The sequence below is a fragment of the Antechinus flavipes genome, chromosome 6 (genome assembly GCF_016432865.1).
Source record: "Antechinus flavipes isolate AdamAnt ecotype Samford, QLD, Australia chromosome 6, AdamAnt_v2, whole genome shotgun sequence".
NCBI classification, from domain to species: domain Eukaryota; kingdom Metazoa; phylum Chordata; class Mammalia; order Dasyuromorphia; family Dasyuridae; genus Antechinus; species Antechinus flavipes.
In genome coordinates this window covers 78,529,699-78,549,770 of record NC_067403.1, presented here as the reverse complement: position 1 = coordinate 78,549,770, position 20,072 = coordinate 78,529,699, and the positions used below count along the sequence as shown (strand labels likewise).

The 20,072-nt window shown below is 38.3% G+C and overlaps 1 protein-coding gene across 4 annotated transcripts in view; it reads right to left on the bottom strand.

Moving 5' to 3' along the window:
• FHIP1A (FHF complex subunit HOOK interacting protein 1A) overlaps nt 1–20,072 on the bottom strand; it is a 371,400-nt gene that overhangs the window by 30,563 nt on the left and 320,765 nt on the right. For all 4 annotated transcript variants that reach the window (XM_051964895.1, XM_051964893.1, XM_051964896.1 and 1 more), the window contains 2 exons: nt 10,709–10,788; nt 520–710 (listed from right to left, as the gene is read on the bottom strand). In XM_051964895.1, the coding sequence (XP_051820855.1) occupies nt 520–710; nt 10,709–10,788 (271 nt within the window). The remainder of the gene's footprint in view (nt 1–519; nt 711–10,708; nt 10,789–20,072) is intronic.

The window sequence follows — 20,072 nt, the reverse complement described above, 5'->3', positions numbered from 1 at the left end:
CTCTATATTAAGTATTTCTAGAAAATGTAGTATATATTAAGCACTTACATTCACACTGTACCAAACACAGCAGCTGCCATCTTTCTTTTCATATACTTAAAGCTTTATAACTGCATATTAGGAGTCAAGCCATATGCAGTCAGACTATCAAGAGCTTCAGTATGGTCTAATTCAAATTTGGATATTACATGAATAAACAAACTTGGTTTTGGAGACATAATGCAATAATACGCCTTTCCATTTCTGATTCCAAAGGAACCATTTGGAATCCTCCTTAAAATAAAGATGTATAAGCAATACATAAGGGAAGGCCTCTTTTTATTCGGTGCTAATTACTAAGGGTATATAATTCATGAAGAGGAAGCGAAACCCCAAATTAGACACTCATAAGGTGAAGAAGCAGCCTTCATCTGTTTGGATTTATGATATAATTCTTTGTGCACCCAGCAACAGAAATCCCATAGACAAAGAAGAGTGTGGATACTCTTTGTTTCAAGACATTTCCAAGCAAATTCCCACCTGAGTCATTGTGCATGAACTTGGACCAAAGGATGTAGTCCCTTTCCTGATTCCCAAGAGTCAGGGTGATCCCACTGGAGCAGCACACGGGGGTCAGAGCAAGCAGCTTAGCAGCAGAAACAGAATAGCAATCTCTCTCTTTCACTGCCCACCTTTGACTCATCATCATGTGGTTGCATGGGATTAGGTACCTGAAAGAATAATTATATGTCCATTAATCCAAAGTAATGGTTCTTTTCGGAATGCCCAGTGCTTCATTAATACTAGCAGCTGATGGGCACTCCATCCCCAGGGTTGGCAGACAATGCTGGTGGGAGGGCTCCATCGTGTCTCGGATCAGCTTCCATATTTCCTGCTGGCAAAAAAAGCAGCATAAGGTCCAAGACCCCATTGGAAGTACCTCCGGGTGCTTCCACATCACACGAGAAGTTTTAGGGGATTTCCAAAACCTGTACCAGTCCAAACCTGGACGTTTCAAGCTAAAACATATACAATGCAACTTGGGAACGCCGCAGGTAAACTTGCTTAGCAGAGTGACTTCCTTGATGAGAAAAATTAGAGTAAATACAATGGCATTCCATCTAAGGAAGGACACAGAGAAGATAGTGTACTGAGTTCTAAGAGTGTCTACTCTTGATGCTCTGAGATGGAGATAATGATAGCAGAATAAAAAGCTGATTGGCTCATGATCATACTTAAAGAGGAAAGGAGCCTTAGAGATTATTATTAGTTCATCTTCTCTTCATTTGACAGATAAAGAAACTGAGACCAAGAAAATTTTGTCAATGCTGACCCAAGTAATAAGTAACAAAACCGAGATTTGAATCCTAGACCAAAACTAGTCCTCTTTCCACTTCCTGGCTTTTAATTAAAATGCCAGCTCCTATAATTACAAAGCTATGTGCTCCCAGGCAGGTCCTTTCATTCCCTGAATCTATTTCCTCATCTTTAAAATAAGGATATGAAGACATATTTTACCCTTATATCATAGAATTGTTATGAGGAAAATGCTTCACAAACCTTAAGAGCTAAAGAATTATAAGTTCTTAGTATACATATGCAAAGTCTTACATTTTCCCAGATAGCCAATTTAAGAAAGAAAAAACCAAAACCATGAGCTTTAATGTAATTCAGAAAAGTCTAATTTAACTAAAATCTCTCAAGCCATTGAATAATTTTATCCTCAAGTCTACTTCCAGGAAAAAGGAACTTCTCACTAAACCAAAAAAAATTTTTTATCAAGGATTTCATTTTAATAAGGAAAAGCTTCAAGGTCACATCTGGAGATCTATTTACATCCTACGTGAAGGATAGATGTAGATAGTGGAACAACATCTTTATACCCAGAACAAACTTCAAAATGAACTTCAAAATGAAACCACTGTAGCAGTGCAAGATCCTCAATGTTTTAAAAAAGTTCTGATTTCTTTCATTATGCTCTAGTTACTAAGTTAGGAAAGTGAAAAGGCAACATCACGCTGGGCAGAAAGTCCTGCACAGAGACAGGGAGATATGGGGAGAATTCTAGCTCTGGCTATTTACTGTCTATGTGAACTTCCCTCTCTGAACTTCAGATTCCTCAACTATAAAGGGAGACCTTGGCTTTACATGGGCCCCAGAGTCCTTTCTCTACCTCAAGACAAAACAATTTAGTATATTTTAAACAACCAAAAAGGTTGCACTACTAGCCTAAGAAACTTCAGTTAACCACAGATTTTTATTATGATCATTATTCATAAGCAAGCATTTATTAAGCACTTAATATGTTCCGGACAATGTGTTTGGCACAATAAAAATTGCATCCATCTGTGTAACTGTACAAAGAAAACTTAATATAATAACAGCAGGAGAGCAACTTCTCTCGTAATCATTTCTATCTCAAGTCATTTCACTTTTTATGAAAAATGATAAGAATGAGACAATAATTTCAAAATTGCCAAAATATATGAAGACCTAGCAAAAAGAAATCAAAACCTCATATGGAAATAGGATAGAATACTATCCATCTATCATCCAATTCACCCTGTAGGGTACTGGAATTGTCCAGAAGATGCTTCCTGTGAGTCCAGAGAAGAGTTTATGTGCTAATACTTTAACTGAATAACAAAGGCTTTTATTTTATACAACTATGCCACAGACAACAGCTCAGCTTCTTAAACTGTAGACATGACTCCATTTAAGATCTTATGACCAAATGTGAGGGTTACAAAATTATGATTTATTATCAGCAAATGTTTGATTTGTCTACCTATTTTATATACCTATTTCCCTGGGATCACATAAAAATTTCTCAGGTGAAAAGAGGTTGTGAGTGGAAAAAGTTTAAGAAGCCCTGGTGCACTACAGAACAATAAATACAAAAGAATAATAGCAGGATAGTGCTTTAGACCACACTGTTTTCCATTTGAATGCCATCAAAAAAGAAGAAAAAAACAAAGTACGAAATAATAAAATGCTTTCAGTAAGCCTACAGAAAATGAACTCAAATGCCAATGCTTTTTTTATTCAATTACAGAAGGCAGTTGTTTTTATCCACATATAAAGAGTCTGCAGAACATGAAACATATCTGAACAATAGTAGGATAGCAACCAGTTTGAGAAAGATTTCTATTTGAACTCCATCAAATTAAGTTACTAATAATTAAGGTGAGATCAGCTACACATTGGTGATAGCTGATAATCAAATTTATCATGTTCAGTCAAGTGTTTCACTTTCCTATCCCAAAGGGGAGGGAGAGGAATCTATTGTATCAACCTAAATTGTGAATAAGATCATTGTGAAGTCAATTGTGAAAATTGAAAATTTATATAGTGCTTCAAAGTTTGCAAAACTTTATATATGTGTATGTATACATGCACACACATACACACACATTTGTTATTGTTGAACCTTTTCAATCATTCCCGACTCTTCATGAGCCCATTTGAGGTTTTCTTGGCAGAGATACTGCAGGGATTTGCCATTTCCTTCTCCAGATCATTTTACAGATGAAAAAACTGAGGCAAACAGGTCCAAGCGACTTGTCCAGAGTCACACAAGTACTGTCAGGCTGGTTTTGAACTCACATCCTCCTGACTCCATTTATATTCCCATTTGAGCCCCATAACAACTTTGTGAGGTTAGCAGTATGGGGATTATTTTGGTCATTTTATAGATAAGGATCTAAAGTTCATAGAGGTTAAATGGATACCAAAATCGCACAGCTATTAACTGTTGAATACATCAAACTAACCAAGGCATTCTATTATTTCCATTCTCTATTAAACATTTGCCACAGTCAAGGCCTTAATGTAGGCTTATTTTGTTCATGAATGATTTAAAAATAAAATGATTCACTGTTTTCTTAGACCAGATGAACCTGATGACTGAGTTTCATTTAGGCTGGAAGCAAACAGAACATTTTTCACCACTGAAGTTGATACACATAGATTTCTCCCTCTTCATCTGAGGTAGGAAAAATGAAACACTAGACCAAACATGATAAAGCTATTCATCAAATATCACCAGTGGGTAGCTTGAAATTACATTTAGGCTCCTGGGCTATGTGACAATTGCAACCTTGCAAAAACGTGCCTTAGTGGAAATCGGAAATTTGTGCTGAACAGTAGATAGAAGTGGAAGGAAGATGTTGTCTGAAAGAAAGAAATGTGAAAGCCTTTTTGGAAGAAGAGCTGTAATTCTCTGAGAGAAATGCTCAGACTTACTGCATCAATCAGTAAAAATTAGCAAAATTAGTCAAATACCATTGGCAAAACTGGAAGATGATGGTTCAGAGTTGGAGTAGAAATTTTTTTTATTTTACTTAAAAATGATTTTTATTATAAATTTCAAAACAGCTTCAACAAAAAAAAACTGGGAAAGTAACAAAATAAGAAATATGATCATTTATAAAATCACAAATTCCAAACTAGTCAAATTTTTTAAAAAATTATTTAGCACTTTATTTTCCTCAGTTACATGTAAGAACAAATTTTAACATTCATTTTTAATACTCTGAGTTCCAGATTCTCTACTTTCTTCCCTCCCCATACCCCCTAACCAAGAAGACAAGCAATTCAATATAGGTTATACATGTGTAGCCACGTAAAACATTTACATAATAGTCATTTAGTGAAAGAAAACATAGAAGGAAAAAAAAACAAGAAAAATTAATTTAAAAAAAAGTATGCTTCAATCTGTATTCAGACACCATCAGTCCTTAGAGTTGTGTTGAATCATTGTATTGATGAGAATAGCTACATCTTACAGTATTACTGTTACTTTGTACACAGTACATTTCACTTTACATTAGCTCATGGAAGTCTTTCCAGGATTTTCTGAGAGCATCCTGCTCATTATTTCTTACAGCACAATACTTTTCCATCATAGTTACATATCGGTTTGTTCAGCCATTGCCCCAGTTGATGGGCATCCCCTCAATTTCTAGTTCTTTGCCAACAAAAAAGAGCTGTTGTGTTTTTATATATATGGGACCTTTCCCTTTGTGTTTTGTATCTCTTTGGGGATACAAAAAGTGAGTAGGCAGGTCAAAATATATACATGGTTTTATAGTGATTTGGGCATAGTCTACAAAATGATTGAATCACTTCAGTTTCACCATCGGCACATCAATGTCTCCTTTTCCCCCGTATCCCTTCTACTTTTTGTTATTTTCTTTTTCTGTCCCATTAGGCAATCTAAGATGCTACGAAGTGACTCAGAATCTAAACTAGTTATATTTTGAAAGAAGAGGAAAAAAGGATATAAACTGTGTCAAAAAACCTTTAAAAATTCAATAAATCTTGCCTGCCCTCTGTTTCCTCCCTATTTCTCTTCTGTCTACGAATCTGGAAGATTCTGTTAGTCATTTTTTATAGAGTGGAAGTCAGCAACTGAGTTGTCCTAATTTTCCTTTCATCATTCTGGATCACTTCATATGAGCCTTGCTGTATTTCTTTTTATCCTTTATATTTGAACTTTTTATGGGGCAATAATATTCCATTTCACTAACACAGCACGATTTATTCAATCCTTCTGTGGGGTTTTTGTATATACAGGTTGTTTCCAGCATTTGTTATTGGAATCTCTCACTGAATCATTCATTCATTAAATTAAATTCATAATGTAAAATAAGACTGGAGTCAGCTCTAAATTTAGGAAAATTCTCCGAGTAGAATCATTGTGATTCTTACACATTCGCTGCAGTTTAAAAGATTTTGCTGCTGTTGATCAGTCATTTTAGCCACATCTGACTATTTGTGACCCTATTTTGGAGTTTTCTTGGCAAAAATAATGGAATGGTTTGCCATCTCCTTCTCCAGCTCATTTTCAGTGAGGATGAGAATGGGGAAACTGAGGCAGAGTTAAGCGACCTGACCAGAATCACACATCTAGCATGTGTCTGAAGTCACATTTGAACTCAGATCTTGACTCCTGGCCCAACGTCCTATCCACTGCCATCACTTAGCTGCTCTAGTTTAAGAAAAACAGAAGTACTTTTTCACAATGGCTGTTTGGAATAGAGCAACAGTTGCTGTTGTTTTGGGTGAGGAAACAAAGATACTGAGAAGTTCAAGTGACCTGCATCAATGGTCACACAGTTTCAGGACTCAGATCTAGGATTATCTAGAATATATCAATCAATAAACATTTATTAGGCACCTCCTGTGTTCCAGGAACTGAGCTATGTACGAGCCTCTCTATAGTCTGTTGGTATAGTAAAACAGAATGATAGAATTCTTTTTCTTTTTTTATTTATTATTATTTGTAATAGAATTCAATTTCATATTGTCTGAACTTAGCATCCAGAAGCCCCTGGGTTTACATCTTAGTACTAATAATTACTAGCCGAGTACTAGCCATGTGACTGTGGGCAAGTCATTTCCTTTCTCTAAGTCTCAGTTTCTTCATCTGCAAAATGAGGATAATAGGATCCTTTACTTCACAAAATTTTTGTTTTTTAAAAAAAATGTATTCGGAAGACAGAGTGCTATAGGGGAAAGAGCACTGAATTTGGAGCGGAGATCTGAATTCTAATCCTCAGTTCTGACCCTTACCAACTGTGTGACCACAAATAATTTACTTAACTCCTCTAAGGCTCAGTTTCTTCATCTGCAAAATGAGAATAATAAACTTGTTGTGAGGACAAAATGAGATAATGTATTTCAAGCACTTTGTAAGCCTTCAAGCACTTTATAAATGCCAGGAATTATTATTCTTTTCAGAGTCAAATGAGTACTTCCCAAGCACTGCAGCAACATTAACTGTTGTTATTAAGAATAACTCTTAAAGCACCATCTAAGGGTGAGTGATTATGATGAGCAGAATCTGATTAGACAAGAGCAATGGGATAACTCAAGGTCACGCTGCTAGCATCTTCTTACTGCAGCCCTCCTCCTCCCTTCTTCCTGGGCAGCCCCGCACATTTCCTCCCACCCTGTGCCCACCAGCTTCAGCTGAAACTCAAGCACCCATCATTCAGGCAATCACCCGCCGACCATGTTACAACACACACACGTGTGCACATGTATGCACGAAGGCAAGAAAACAAAGAGTAAACACCCCAAAGGAGACAGAGAAGCTACGTTACAGAAATGAGATGTCAGGGACTTCCAGGGACGTCTAATCCCGGCAGGCAAAAATCAATGAGATGATGGGACTCAGCTCTACAATGGAGGTTAAAATGACCCTGGTTTTATTTAACGTTAGGGAAAAGAAAGGAACAGTGTTTTCCTTGAGAGTTCAAAGTGTCATTTCTACCACATAATGAAGCATCTTTAGTGGAAGATTAGAGCCTCTGGGTGTTTTTTGTTTGTTTTTTATGTTTCAAGAGTTATGTAGGGGATTTTGAACTTCAATAGGCTCAGATTAGGTCATCAATTCGTAAAGTGTAATAAGAAATCTCAAATGGCCCCATGGGGTGTCTGGATTTTGCATCAATTATCTGACCTATAATATACATATTCCTGTAGAGTAAATATAGATAAGTACAGATATTTTTAAACCTATCCATATATAAATATACACATATGTCTGTGGGCATATGTGTGTATATACAGTTGGGGAATATTTGGGGAAGGTGAAATTCAGATGACCAGAGGGAGGAAAAAAGATTATTTTGAGCTGGTGCCTCCGAGTACACAAATTTCTCAAGAGAGCCGTTTTAATATTTTTAAATTCATCTAGAAACCTCCCTTTTGTTCTATTTCTCCTCCCTAGACAACTTTCAAATGTGCTAATACGGTGTATACGAGCAGTATTATGAAGTTAATACCACTTGCAATCTGTGAAATGTAGCTAGAAACTGCCCGTTATGTATCCCCATACTAGACCGCATCAATCCATATTTAGGCAAATGTAGTTCTCCCACAGGTAATTCTCTCAACAAGCTCTCACCACAAACCTGAGTTGGCCCATAGTGAAAAAGTAGCAAAGACCTGATTTGAAGTCAGGTCTTCTGTGTCAAAATCCAGTTTGTTTTCTTTCTTTGCCTTCCCTTTCCTCCCTTCCTTCTAGTTTCTTGCTTCCATCTTTCCTTTCTTTCTCTCCTTTTTTCCCTTCTCTTCCCTTCCCTTCCTTCTTCCTGTGCTTCCTTCCTTCTTCTCTCCCTCCTTTCCTTTCCTCCTTTCTCCCTTCCTTCCTTTTCTTCTTTCCTTCCTTTCCTCTTTATTCCTCCCTCCTTTTTCCTTCTTTCCTCCCTTCCCTTCCTTCTTCCTTCCTTCCTTCATTCCTTCCTTATTCTCTCCCTCCCTTCCTTTCCTCCTTTCTCTCTCCCTCCTTCCCTCCCCTCTTTCCTTCCTTCCTCCCCCCTCTCTCTCTGGCTCTCTCCTTTCTTCTCTCCCTTCCTTTCTCCCTTCCTTTCTTCCTTCTTTTCCAAACCAAAGGAAGCACTCCACATTTGGCTGTGAAACACATTAGATTCAAACTCCACCATCACATCATGTTTATCCTTCTGCCTCTGACCTCAAGCAGAAGCAACAATGTGCACCAGCTCTAACAAGCCAGGTGCAAACTCTGGTGTTCCTCCTCCCCTAGCAAGCAAATGGATACCCTCATTTATTGTGGTCACCAAGTTCACTCCAGAGCCCGTAAGCCATCATTTCCAGTCACAGGCAACATGTACTAAGTCTGACTTTGTGTCAGTGAATTAAATAGCTCCCACTGCTTGTTGATAACTCCTGTCACACCTTCAGGGAATTTGATGTATTTATTGTAGTATCTTTAAAGCAACTGATTTGTGGTGAAACACATGCTGAACTTAAGAATTAGAATGGCCTGGGTTCAAATCTCACCTCGGGAAATTATTAGTTGTGAGGCTATTAAATTTCACTGGGTCTCAGTTTTTTATTTGTAAAATGAAAAGGTGAGATCTAATGATCCCAAAGGTCTCTTCAATCTTTGAATCTATGATTTTATAATTTCTCTATCTCTGGGAGAGTTGATCAAAAATGATAGATATTATATGCTTTTAACATATAAATAAATCCAGACTGTACCCAAATCAGAAAAGAATCTTGGTTTTTCTTCAAATTATTTTTTAATTTACTCCAAGCCTTGCTGAGGCAGGAGGGAGAGAAAGAGAAAGAGGGAAAAAAAGACAGAGAGGGATGAGAAAGAGAGAGACAGAGAAGGATGAGGAGTGGAGATAGAGAGAGAGAGAAGAAGAAGAAGAAGAAGAAGAAGAAGAAGAAGAAGAAGAAGAAGAGAAGAAGAAGAAGAAGAAGAAGAAGAAGAAGAAGAAGAAGAAGAAGAAGAAGAAGAAGAAGAAGAAGAAGAAGAAGAAGAAAAGGAGGGAGGAAAGAGAGAAGAGAGGGGAGAGGGAGGGAAGGAGAGGGACAGAGAGGGGAGAAAGAGAGAAGAGAGGGGAGAGGGAGGGAAGGAGAGGGACAGAGAGGGGAGAAAGAGAGATGGGTAGGAAAGAAGAATAAAAGGGAAAGAGAAATAATAAATAAAGAAAAGTGGGCTATTGAAGCAGTATTTTTAAATGCACAGAAAAGAACAGAATTCAGGCCAGAAGAAAACACAGATAAGCAGAACAGTTTTTAAAGCTATATGGAATTAAATTTATTATATGCATTTTAGTTGGTATTTAAGTTTTTAAAAAATTAAATTTTTAAATAAAGCAGAAATTTGAAGGAAATAAGGACTTCTAAAAAGCAGAAGGTGAAAAGAGAATGCTTCCAGGCATGGCAAAGAGCTAGGACAAAGAGCCAGGGAAAGAAGATGTTGTACAGTATAGGAACAAGGAGACCAAGTGAACTGGACCACAAAGTGCATGAAGGTGAGCTGAAGGCTTTCGATGCCAAACAGAGAAGGGTGCACTAGACACTAGGGCAAGCTTTTTAACTTGTTTTTGTGCCTTGGACCCCTTAGGCAGGCCAATAAAACCTAAGGGTCGCTATACAGTATAATGTTTTTCAATGCATAAAACAAAATACATAGGATTGCAAAGGAAACCAATTTTAACAGAATACAGTTATCAAAAACACATTTTTATGTCCATTGACCTCAGTTTAAGAACCATTGCCCCAGCAGAAAAAAATATGGCCATCCTTGTAATCTAGGAAAATCATTTTGATAACTAAATGGTATATAGATTGAAGAGGAATGAGGTGTGAGGTATGGAGAACAATTAGGAAGCTACTGGGACATTACAGAAGATAAGTTATAAGGGGCTGAACCAAGGTAGTGGTGACTATGAGTCAGAGAGAAGATGTGGATCTGGGGAGGAAAGATAAGAAAACTGATGAAAACATATAAGTTTTAAATATTCATCTATTTCAAGTTATCAGGAGATTTTCTTCTGAATATACTGCAAAAAGATCACTGAAATTGGAAGGGACCTCAAGGACCACTTAGTCCTCATTTTTCAAATAGACGAACTGAGGACAGGTGAAATAAAATAAATTAGTTGTCCAAGGATCCAGAGATAATAAAATGGCAGATCTGGGATTTGAACTCCTGTCCTATCTCCATATGGCCTTCTATAAATTAAATAGGATAACTCTGAAATTAACTTTGGGAAACAACATGGAAAAAATTAAAGGAATTTTTCCTTGGGTTATTTTATATATTGAGGGTTCTTGCTGTTGTTTTTTCATCCTGGTCCAGCAAAGGCCCTATGTGGCTTACCTTACAGGAACAAAACAAAATCAGTTACCATCATATAGGCAGAGAGAAAAAAAAGAAAAACACTGGGATCTTTCTTACCTTAGAACCAGCTGCAACATCACATCTTCGCAATGTAAGCCAATGAGGGTTCTGAACAACGCCAGGGATACCACACACAGCTGGAAAGCAATAAAACCCACATTTAATTCTTGATCCTTCAATGACAGCTCTGCCTTCCCAGAAACCTACAGAGGTGGTTCACAACTATAATCCACAACAGCCTTTGAGGGGCGCTTTTCATTGAACCACAAGAGTAAATGCACAACCAGCCTGTAAAATACTCCTATAGGAATGGATGAGGATGCTCAGAATTATACGACTGCACAGGGGAGCCTTCTTACAAATGTTTAGATTGATGGTACCTCTATCTTGTAAAAGCTCAACCATATAGATGCTCTTTTCAATTTAGAACGATCTGTTTATTCCTGACATTTTTCTCCTGAGCTCTTTACACATACAGACAGCTTGTTATTGTGAACAACTGAATCAGAATAAGGCAAGGCTAGCATTAAGTTAGGAAGGTGGTGCAGAATGGTGGATGGAGAGGCCCTGACGTCCTGAAGGCTTGCATTCGATTCCTACCTCTGACATTTACTAGCTGTGAGACCACAGACAAGTCCCTTAATCATCTCTGAACCTGAGAGCCTCTCTGAGCTTTCACTCCATAATTCAGGGATATAATCCCTATAATCTCCACATCTGAAAGTCACTGTGAGGCTCAAATAAAATGATGTCTATAAAATCCTGTGAAACTTTCAAGTTGTTATTTTGTAATAACTATAACATTTTTCTTTTTTATTAAAGCTTTTTATTTTCAAAACATTGCATGGATAATTTCCAACATTCAACCTTGAAAACTTTATATGCTAAAATTTTTCCCTCCCTTCTCCCCACCCCACCCCCCTTTCCCTAGATAGCAAGTAATCCAGTATATATTAAACATGTGAATTCTGCTATACAAATTTCCACAATTATCAGGCTGCACAAGAAAAATCAGATTAAAAAGGAAAAAAAATGAGAAGGAAAACAAAAGGCAAGCAAAGATGGTTTTCTTCATCACAAGACCATTGGAACTGGCCTGAATCAGCTCACTGTTGAAAAGAGCCAAGTCCATTAAAACTGATCATTGTGTAATCTTCTGTTGCTGTGTACAATGATCTCCTGGTTCTGCTCACTTCACTTAGCTTCAGTTCATGTAAGTCTCCAGCCACTCTGAAATCATCCTGCTGATTATATAACATTTTTTCCAAAGATGATTTACTAATTAAGTCAAGGATCCTTAAATTCAGAGAAATGAAAATCAACAAACTATGAAGCAAAGTATCCAGATGAGTAATAACTTATCAAATCTTCCTTGAATAAACTTCTGCATTGAATCTATCCCATCTGTTAAGCTCTACAGTCGGATCCTATTTGGCCATATCATCGCAGCACGAGCATGCGTTTTTGAATGCACAAGAATTGGCGAGTCCTTCCAAGTTAGGAAGATTCCCAAAGATGGGCAGAGCAGTGTCTCGAATCCCAGTCATCTGAGGAACAATCTAGCAAAAGTCCAGAGAGATTCATCATGAGGCTGGCTTTCATGGCATGTTCCTTTAACGGATTCTATCAAACTCCTTTCCTTGGAAACCCAATTGTTCTCCCAAATCTACTTCCACACTTACCACTCTTGATGCCCATTTTACCTGTTCCTTTTGTCTCCTAATAAATGGTCTTTTTCACAAAAAGAAAAAAAAATCTGGCTGCACCATGATAAAGGTTTTGCTTCTAATATCTCTCAAAGATCTCAAGTTATGGTAGGGTTGTGATATGGTCAATGGAGAGATCCCACAAAAATCAAAGAAATAATGACGTGTCTATGAGGCAATAAAGAGTATCCAATCCTCTTGACAGATGAGAAGCACTTGTCCATCTCTGGGAATGGATGAATGAGTTAGTAAGAAGGTGGATGGCTGGCAATGGAGACAGGGGCCAAGGGACCAGGGCTTGTCAGGCTGGAGGAAAACTGAGCTTGGCCAGGAAGCTAACACCACAGTGCGGGCAGGAGCCAGGAAGGGGATTCTAGTCTCCTCCCTTCTTTGACCAATCCTAAACACTGCTATCTGATATAAAATAGTGAATTTCAAAAAGTTCAGATCAAGAACAAGTATGATTCCACAATTAGGGATAAGTATAGAAACAAAGATGATTATTTTTCTGTAGAGGAAATTCCTAACTGAGCAAATTTCCTCCACCAAAGGAAACAGATATCTTTTGCACAACTGGAATCTTCAAGAGTTCCTCAGATTATTGAAAGGTTAAGTGACTCTCACAGTCAGCTTGCGTCAGAGGTGGGCTGGCTCTCTGCTACATTATACCCATAGGATTCCACAATTACGAGCTTTGTTAGGGGATATTTTTTTTTAACAGTCTTTATAGGACTTTTAATGAAATATTCTGAAAAAGAACTCCGAATATTTAATCTTGTTGGCAGCCTGCTTACTCAGTACCTAGTGTGGCTATGAAATAAACTAATTAATGTCTTGCTGAATTCCACAAGCTTAATGGGGGTGCCTATGGGTTCCAGAAAGAAGGCAAACCAGAGGAGAAATAGTCAGGCTTTATGTCAGAGACACACCTGAGAGAGAGAGGGATTGCAAGAGGTAGAGATGAGACAGGTGGGCATTCCACGCTTGGGGGACAGCCAAGGCAAGGGCATGGAGGGAGATGGAGGATGGGTAGAAGGTGTAATGGCATCTGTTAAAAACCTCAAGCAGCTTAGCTCTTCTGGAATGCTGAGTTCGTAATAGTGATGTGGAATCAGTCTAGAAATATAGACTGGAAGCGGTTCACTGTATGCAGAATATAAGCAAGCACCTCAGCATTTTGGAGAGTGTTTTATAAAGAAGGGCATTATGTGAGGGGCTTGGAAGTCAAACAGAGAAGTAAGAATTTTAACTAAGAGCTATATCATCCCTAAGATTAATCTGGCAATGTGGTATAAAATGCACTCTAGGAGGAAGAAACTAGGAATGTGCAGACTTTCTGGAGGGACACGGCACTATTCCAGACAAGAGGCAAGTGCTGCACTAGGGTCCCAGCAGTGGAAATGGTAGGAGGGAGAAGCTGTGACAGCATCAAAAGGACTTGGCCACTGATTGATTTTGTGGAACTGGGAAGCTAAGGAAACAAAGATGATTGGAACCAGGTGACTGGTAAAATGATAGCATTACTGACAAAGACAGGGATCTCCACAACATAACACTACATTTCCAGCCGTATCTCTCACTTCTCCGGATAAAAAAGGAACACTGTCTACATCCCAAATGCACTCCATGCTTTTCCTTTGACCATATTCTTCCAGACAAGGAGGAAGATGACTCAGAGTATCCAACCTTACATGTAGTCATAGGCTTTGGAATTGGTTCTGCAAACTCACTAGCACAGCAATGAAGAAATTATCTTTATACTGTAACCTATTCAACATGTAAAGGATTGCTTGCCATCTGGGGGAGGGGATGGAGGGAGGGAGGGGAAAAATCAGAACAGAAGTGAATGCAAGGGATAATGTTGTAAAAAAAAGTTACCCTGGCATGAGTTCTATCAATAAAAAGTTATTTAAAAAAAAGAAATTATCTTTATTGATACCTTCTCTTGGGGCACTGAGAAATTGTGACTTGCTCAAAGTCATATAGCCAGCATATGTCAGAGACAGAACTGGAACCCAGTCTTCCTGGCTCCAAGCCCAGCTCTCATCCATGAACCAAACTGAACTCAGCATTTTAATCTTCAAACCTACCCATTTTCCTACATTTCCTATTTTTCTTGTTCACATCACCATCTTCCCCAGTCACCAAAAGTTCCCCCACAAACTTTCCTTTTATTTCACTTCTTACATTCAATGGAAAGATCTTGAGAACAATGACTTCTATGTTTGTATCTTTATAAATCTAATGCTTAGCTGGACTGTACCTGTCCCTTAGGCGTCACTTAATTAATATTTGTTGAAATGAATTTAATCTAGTAAGTCACTAAATCTTGTCAACTCCAATACTGATATACTGCTCCATCTCCCTCAATCCAGCCTGGGAAATAGCTGAGCTCCCTATCTTCAGACTCTCCCTTCTCTTTGCATCCTTCAGACCTTAGTCTGAATAGCCTTCCTGGTCAAATCAGGTTGCCATCTTGTTAAAAAAAATCCTCAGTGATTTCATTGTCTACCAAATATATGCATGTTCCTGATCTTGCCCATCAAGATGCTCCACAATCAGGTTTTTTCATGTGACTCTCCAATCAAACTAGATTATTTTTACCATTTTCCAGTCCAGCTCTGCCTTTCATGAACTCTATATTGTGAGTATGTCCCCTTACTCCCAGACCACCATCATTCCTGAAATGGAAGTCTCCAATATTTCTGCCTTTTGGACTCTTTCTTCTGCTTTAAAACCCAAATCAGGTCCCACCTCCTCCACGAAGATCCTATCTCCTTCTTTTCTGTTATTCCAAGATAGAAGCTACCTCTTCTTGTCTCAAGCTTCTCCTTTTGACCCCTCCTGTATATTTTGGAAGAAAGATTGAGCTGGAAGGGATCATAGAAATAATTTAATCCAATCTTCCCCTTTTATAAATGAGGAAATCAAGATCCAAGAAGGCTGTAATAATAGCTCAATATCATCTAAACATACATGGCCAACTCTGGTCCTTTAACTCCAAACCCAATTCTCTGACCACTGTCCCATGCTGCCCTTATCATGTAATTTATAATGCAATTATTTGTGTACATATATTATTCTATCTATACAACACACATGTCGGAGTTTAACCTCTTCTAAAATTCAACTCTTATACCTTACTGTGAGAGGGAGTTAACTGTAGAGCTTTGCTAGCAGATACCTACCAAGCTGAGAATCCTTCAACAACAGGCTCGACCACAAAATGTTTGTCATCTGAAGACCAGCCTAGTTAAAATTAGACGGGACTATCACCATTAAACTACGAGTTGGTTGGTTGATTGATCTGTTTCAGTCACAATTTACTAAACCACTTATTCAAGAATTAGCATCTGTTGAAAGGAGTACCTATACTAACAAAGCCATAAATCTTTAGAATTGATTAATAAAATATGGTGAGTTCCTAGTTTATCTTATATCTGTTTCTCCTTTAAGGTCTAGTTAAGTGTGTTGTATACAATAGCAATTTACTATTTGTTTATTGTTCCTATTTCATTATCATTACTACCCTTCTTATCACTCATTTCCTTCCTATTCCCCTAATAATCTGGATTCTCTGCTCACGACTGAAACCAATCTTCTGAAGAACCCTGGTGATTTCCTTCTTTCCAAATACAATGGCCTTTTGGGGGATGGAGTAGGGAAGGATCTCTCTTCTTCCTCTACTTCTCTTTAGAATATGGCGCTACTAATCCCCTTCTCTCCTTACAGCTTGTTCCTTTGCCTTGACACTGCATTATCCTCATTTTCTCCTAATTCTCAGTGGCCAGATGTTTTACTTAGGACCTACTCTCTTTTCTTATCAACTTCAGACATTCACTAAGACTCACTACCTCATCTATATGCTCTCTCTCCCTTGGATAATTTCTCTTTTCTCATTCCTTGAAACTATGGACTCTGACTTTCAAACATGTCTCTTCAAAATTGCCCTCTCATCTGAATTTCAGTCAATTCAGCTCAACTTGAACATCTGCCATTACCTGAAATCAGGTCCCTTCAGGTCCCAAATTGATTTCCCCTTTCCCAACTATCTCATTTCTTCATAATTATCCCAATTTCTCTGGAATCACCTGATTTCTCAGGAGTTTTTATCCACTATATCCAATGTTATCGGGTCACATGACATCTTCCTTCAAACAATCTATACAGTCACCATTTCTTCTCCACTCCAATGACTACCAACTTAGGCACATCCTATACCCAACATACTTCAATAATCTCACAATCAGTCTTCCTAATTCTAGTATTTGCCCTCTCCATTCCATATTGTACAATGACGGCAGAAAAATAGTCCTGGATTCTGCTTTTACCAAATCGCTCTCCAACTCAGAAGCCTCCAATGGTTTCTCATTGCTTTCATTGTCAACTGGCACACATTTACCCCCTACCTCCCATTTCCTCTGGCCAACTTGGTAACGTTAAAAGTGGCAGGCTTTTGCAGTGCCCCACATATCTGTTCGTATTAAATCCCTCACGAGGAACTCTCTCTGTTCATATGAATCCTATCCTCTCCTTTTTTCAAAGACCTGTTCACATCTAACCTCCTTTAGACAACGAGGTCTCTCCCTTCTCTGATCTCCTCATACACTTACTGTCTGCACCACTCTGGAACTTAATTACCTATTACTTAAAAAAGCATGTATTACTCAGTGGGTAGAGCACTGAATCTGGAATCAGAAGGGGTCAGGTTTCTAATTCACCTCTGTGGCCCTAGGGAAGTAATTCAACCTCTCCAAGACTCAACTTCTTTATCTGTCGAATTAAGATAAAAATACTCTTTGTACAGAATCAGAAATTCTGGGTTGGAAGAGACTTCAGTGGGACTTCAGGGGATGACAAACTATGGCCCTAGCTTACCACTTCTTTTGGTACTATCCATGAGCTAAGAATAGTTTTTCATTTCTAAACTAAAACTTTATTTTACAATGTAAAAATTACTGTTAGCTCACAAGTCTGGCAAAAGCATGCAGGCCAGATTTGACCAGGGAACTATTGTTTGCTGATGTCTAACCCTAAGAAATCCCCACGACAATATATCTAGCAAGTTATCAAATCTTTGTTTGAAGACTTCCAGAGAAGGGAAACCTACCATTCCATCTTGGTTAGTTCTAATTATTATGAAGTTTTGTCTTATGTAAGCCATATTTAATTTGTATAACTCGATATTACATTGAGCCCTGGAATACAATAGGGCCTTCACACTCAAAAAAAAAAAAATACGCCTAAACTTTCTGTGCAGAGAGAGTCCCTAACACCCTGCAGAAGTCACTTAACCTCAGTTAAATGAGAAGGCTGAACAAGCTTCCATCTCCCTCTTGGCTGACAATCCTCCATAAAGCACCAAACTGAAAAGTGCCATATCAATGTTAGCAATTATCATTACAATGCATTATTCTCTAATTACTGCATCTGGGAACGTCTCATCTCCCCAACAATAGCAAAGGCCTTTTTTTCCTTAACACAGGGTTCTGTACATATCAGGCACTCAATAAATACATGATGAACTAAGCTACTTTTTATTAGTTTCATTTTATCAAAATATATCACACATCTACTGAGGGACTCAGAGTAATCTTACAGTAAATCAAATTCAAAGCAAACTTAAATATGAAAATCTCATGACAAAGAAAATATATCAACTTGATCCCATAACTAGAGAACATGAGTCACAGAAATATCAAACAACTCGAGATAACCCTACAATTCTTTGGTGGAGCTGGCGTGACTAAAGCCAGAAGGCAGCCTTTTGTTTTACTAATCTGCCTTCACTGAATCTTCTTTGAACTAAGAGATGGTATAACATCTTTCTCTGTTAATTTAATAATTTTTAACAAAATAATAATGATAATTTAATAATGTCACATTTCTCTTTTAATTTCTTCTGTTACATTGCAACTTAATAATGGGCCAAAATCTCTTGTTCAGCCATTTTAGTCATGTTCAACTCCTCTCATCCCACATGGAGTTTTCTTGACAAAGACAGTAGAATGGTTTGCCATTTCTTTCTGCAGTTCATTTTTCAGATGAGAAAGCTGAGGTGAAATGACTTGCCTAGAGTCACAGAGCTAGTCTGAGCTCACTTTTGAACTCAGGTCTTCTTGACTGCAAGACTGGAGATGTATCCACTGGGGTACCTATATCCCCCTAAACACCTATGAATGGTAAAGCTATAAAAACAAACAAAAAAACTTTAGCAAATCAACTCAAAATCACATTGTAAGTTAAATCACAGAGCAAGATTAATCTTCCTATAATAGGCCTTTTGTCCCATCCTTCTCCCATTCATTGTTTTCACTGCCAATTTCTCAGTCCTGGCCTTCTATACAATATCATTGACCGTGTCCCCCCCTCCGTAGTTCATTCATTCGATTAGACCAGGTCCTTCACCTTTGTCCAGGCTGTGTCCTTCATTGTGACTCCCCCCCATACAAATAGCATCCATCTTTCAAGACGTTGTCCAATTTCCCTGAAACATTCACACATTTTCACATTCTAATAGAACTTCCAGAGCTCAGAATCCCTGCCAAAGAAGAGCCCCGAGTCCACCGAGAGAACAGAGGTTTTATTCCGTAACAACTGGCAGCAACGCCACCACAAATTTAATTCTGCCGATTGTTCCGAAGCCTCTTCGATACGGACAAGAGGGACTTTTGCACTGGGGAAACCAGCAGGAGAGAGGCAGGTTTGGCCAAGCTGGAGCTTTGTCATAAAATGACTCTGGCAAAGATCCCAAGCTTCCCAGGGCCGGAGAGTCCCTTACAGGACCCATTTCCTTGGCCCTGGAAATAATAATGGATTCAGCAGAAATTGCATTTGTATTTCTTAGCTACAAAGGCTAAAAAGGGATTTTTGAAGTTAATCAGAGCTCTAAGCTACACAGTGGTTACCTAATTCATAACTGCCCAGGTGCCTCTGTGAAAAGCCTTGTGGACAGTAACATGGTCCTTAATACCTTAATATGAGACATTTTATATTTTCTTTTATTGATTTATTTATTTGCACACTTACTTCCCAATCACCACCACTAACAGAGATCAGGGTACTTGTGCATTTTAGTCTTTGCAGCCCCAAGTACTTAGTATTGTGCTGGGCCCATAAAAGGCACCAAATAAGTGGTTGTTGAAAGAATGAATTTGGACTACCACCTCAGACCATAACGCATCTACAGCTCAGAAGATGAGCCTGAGGGAACGGCTTAAGGCCCAAAGAAATTAAGGAACCAATTCAGGGTTACAAGACTAATAATGTCTAAGCAGAGATTTGAAGCCAGTGGGCCAGGTTGCCTCTATGACTTAGTCATTCAGGTTCAATGGAAAATATTCTGAATTTGGAGTCAGAGGAGCTCTCTGGGTCTCAGTTTCCCAACCTGTAAAATAATGCCCCAGAGCTGATAACTCCTTGGTTCCTTGCTATAGGCCAAGGGTTCTTAACCTTTTTATGGACACAGTCCCCTCAGGTAGTCTTGATCCCTTCTCAGGAAAATGTTTTTAAATATATAAAACACTTAGGATGACAAAGGAAACCAATTATCAATTTTTTTAAAAAATGGACCCCGGGTTAAGAAGTCTCGCTTTAGACTTCTGCTTCAGGCCATATGTTCTTCGGCATCTTACCTCCTTGGAAGAACATTATCATTATACTAGTTTCAGAGGAGAAAGCGCCAACCAAAACAGATTTAGAAAAAGTCCTTGGGA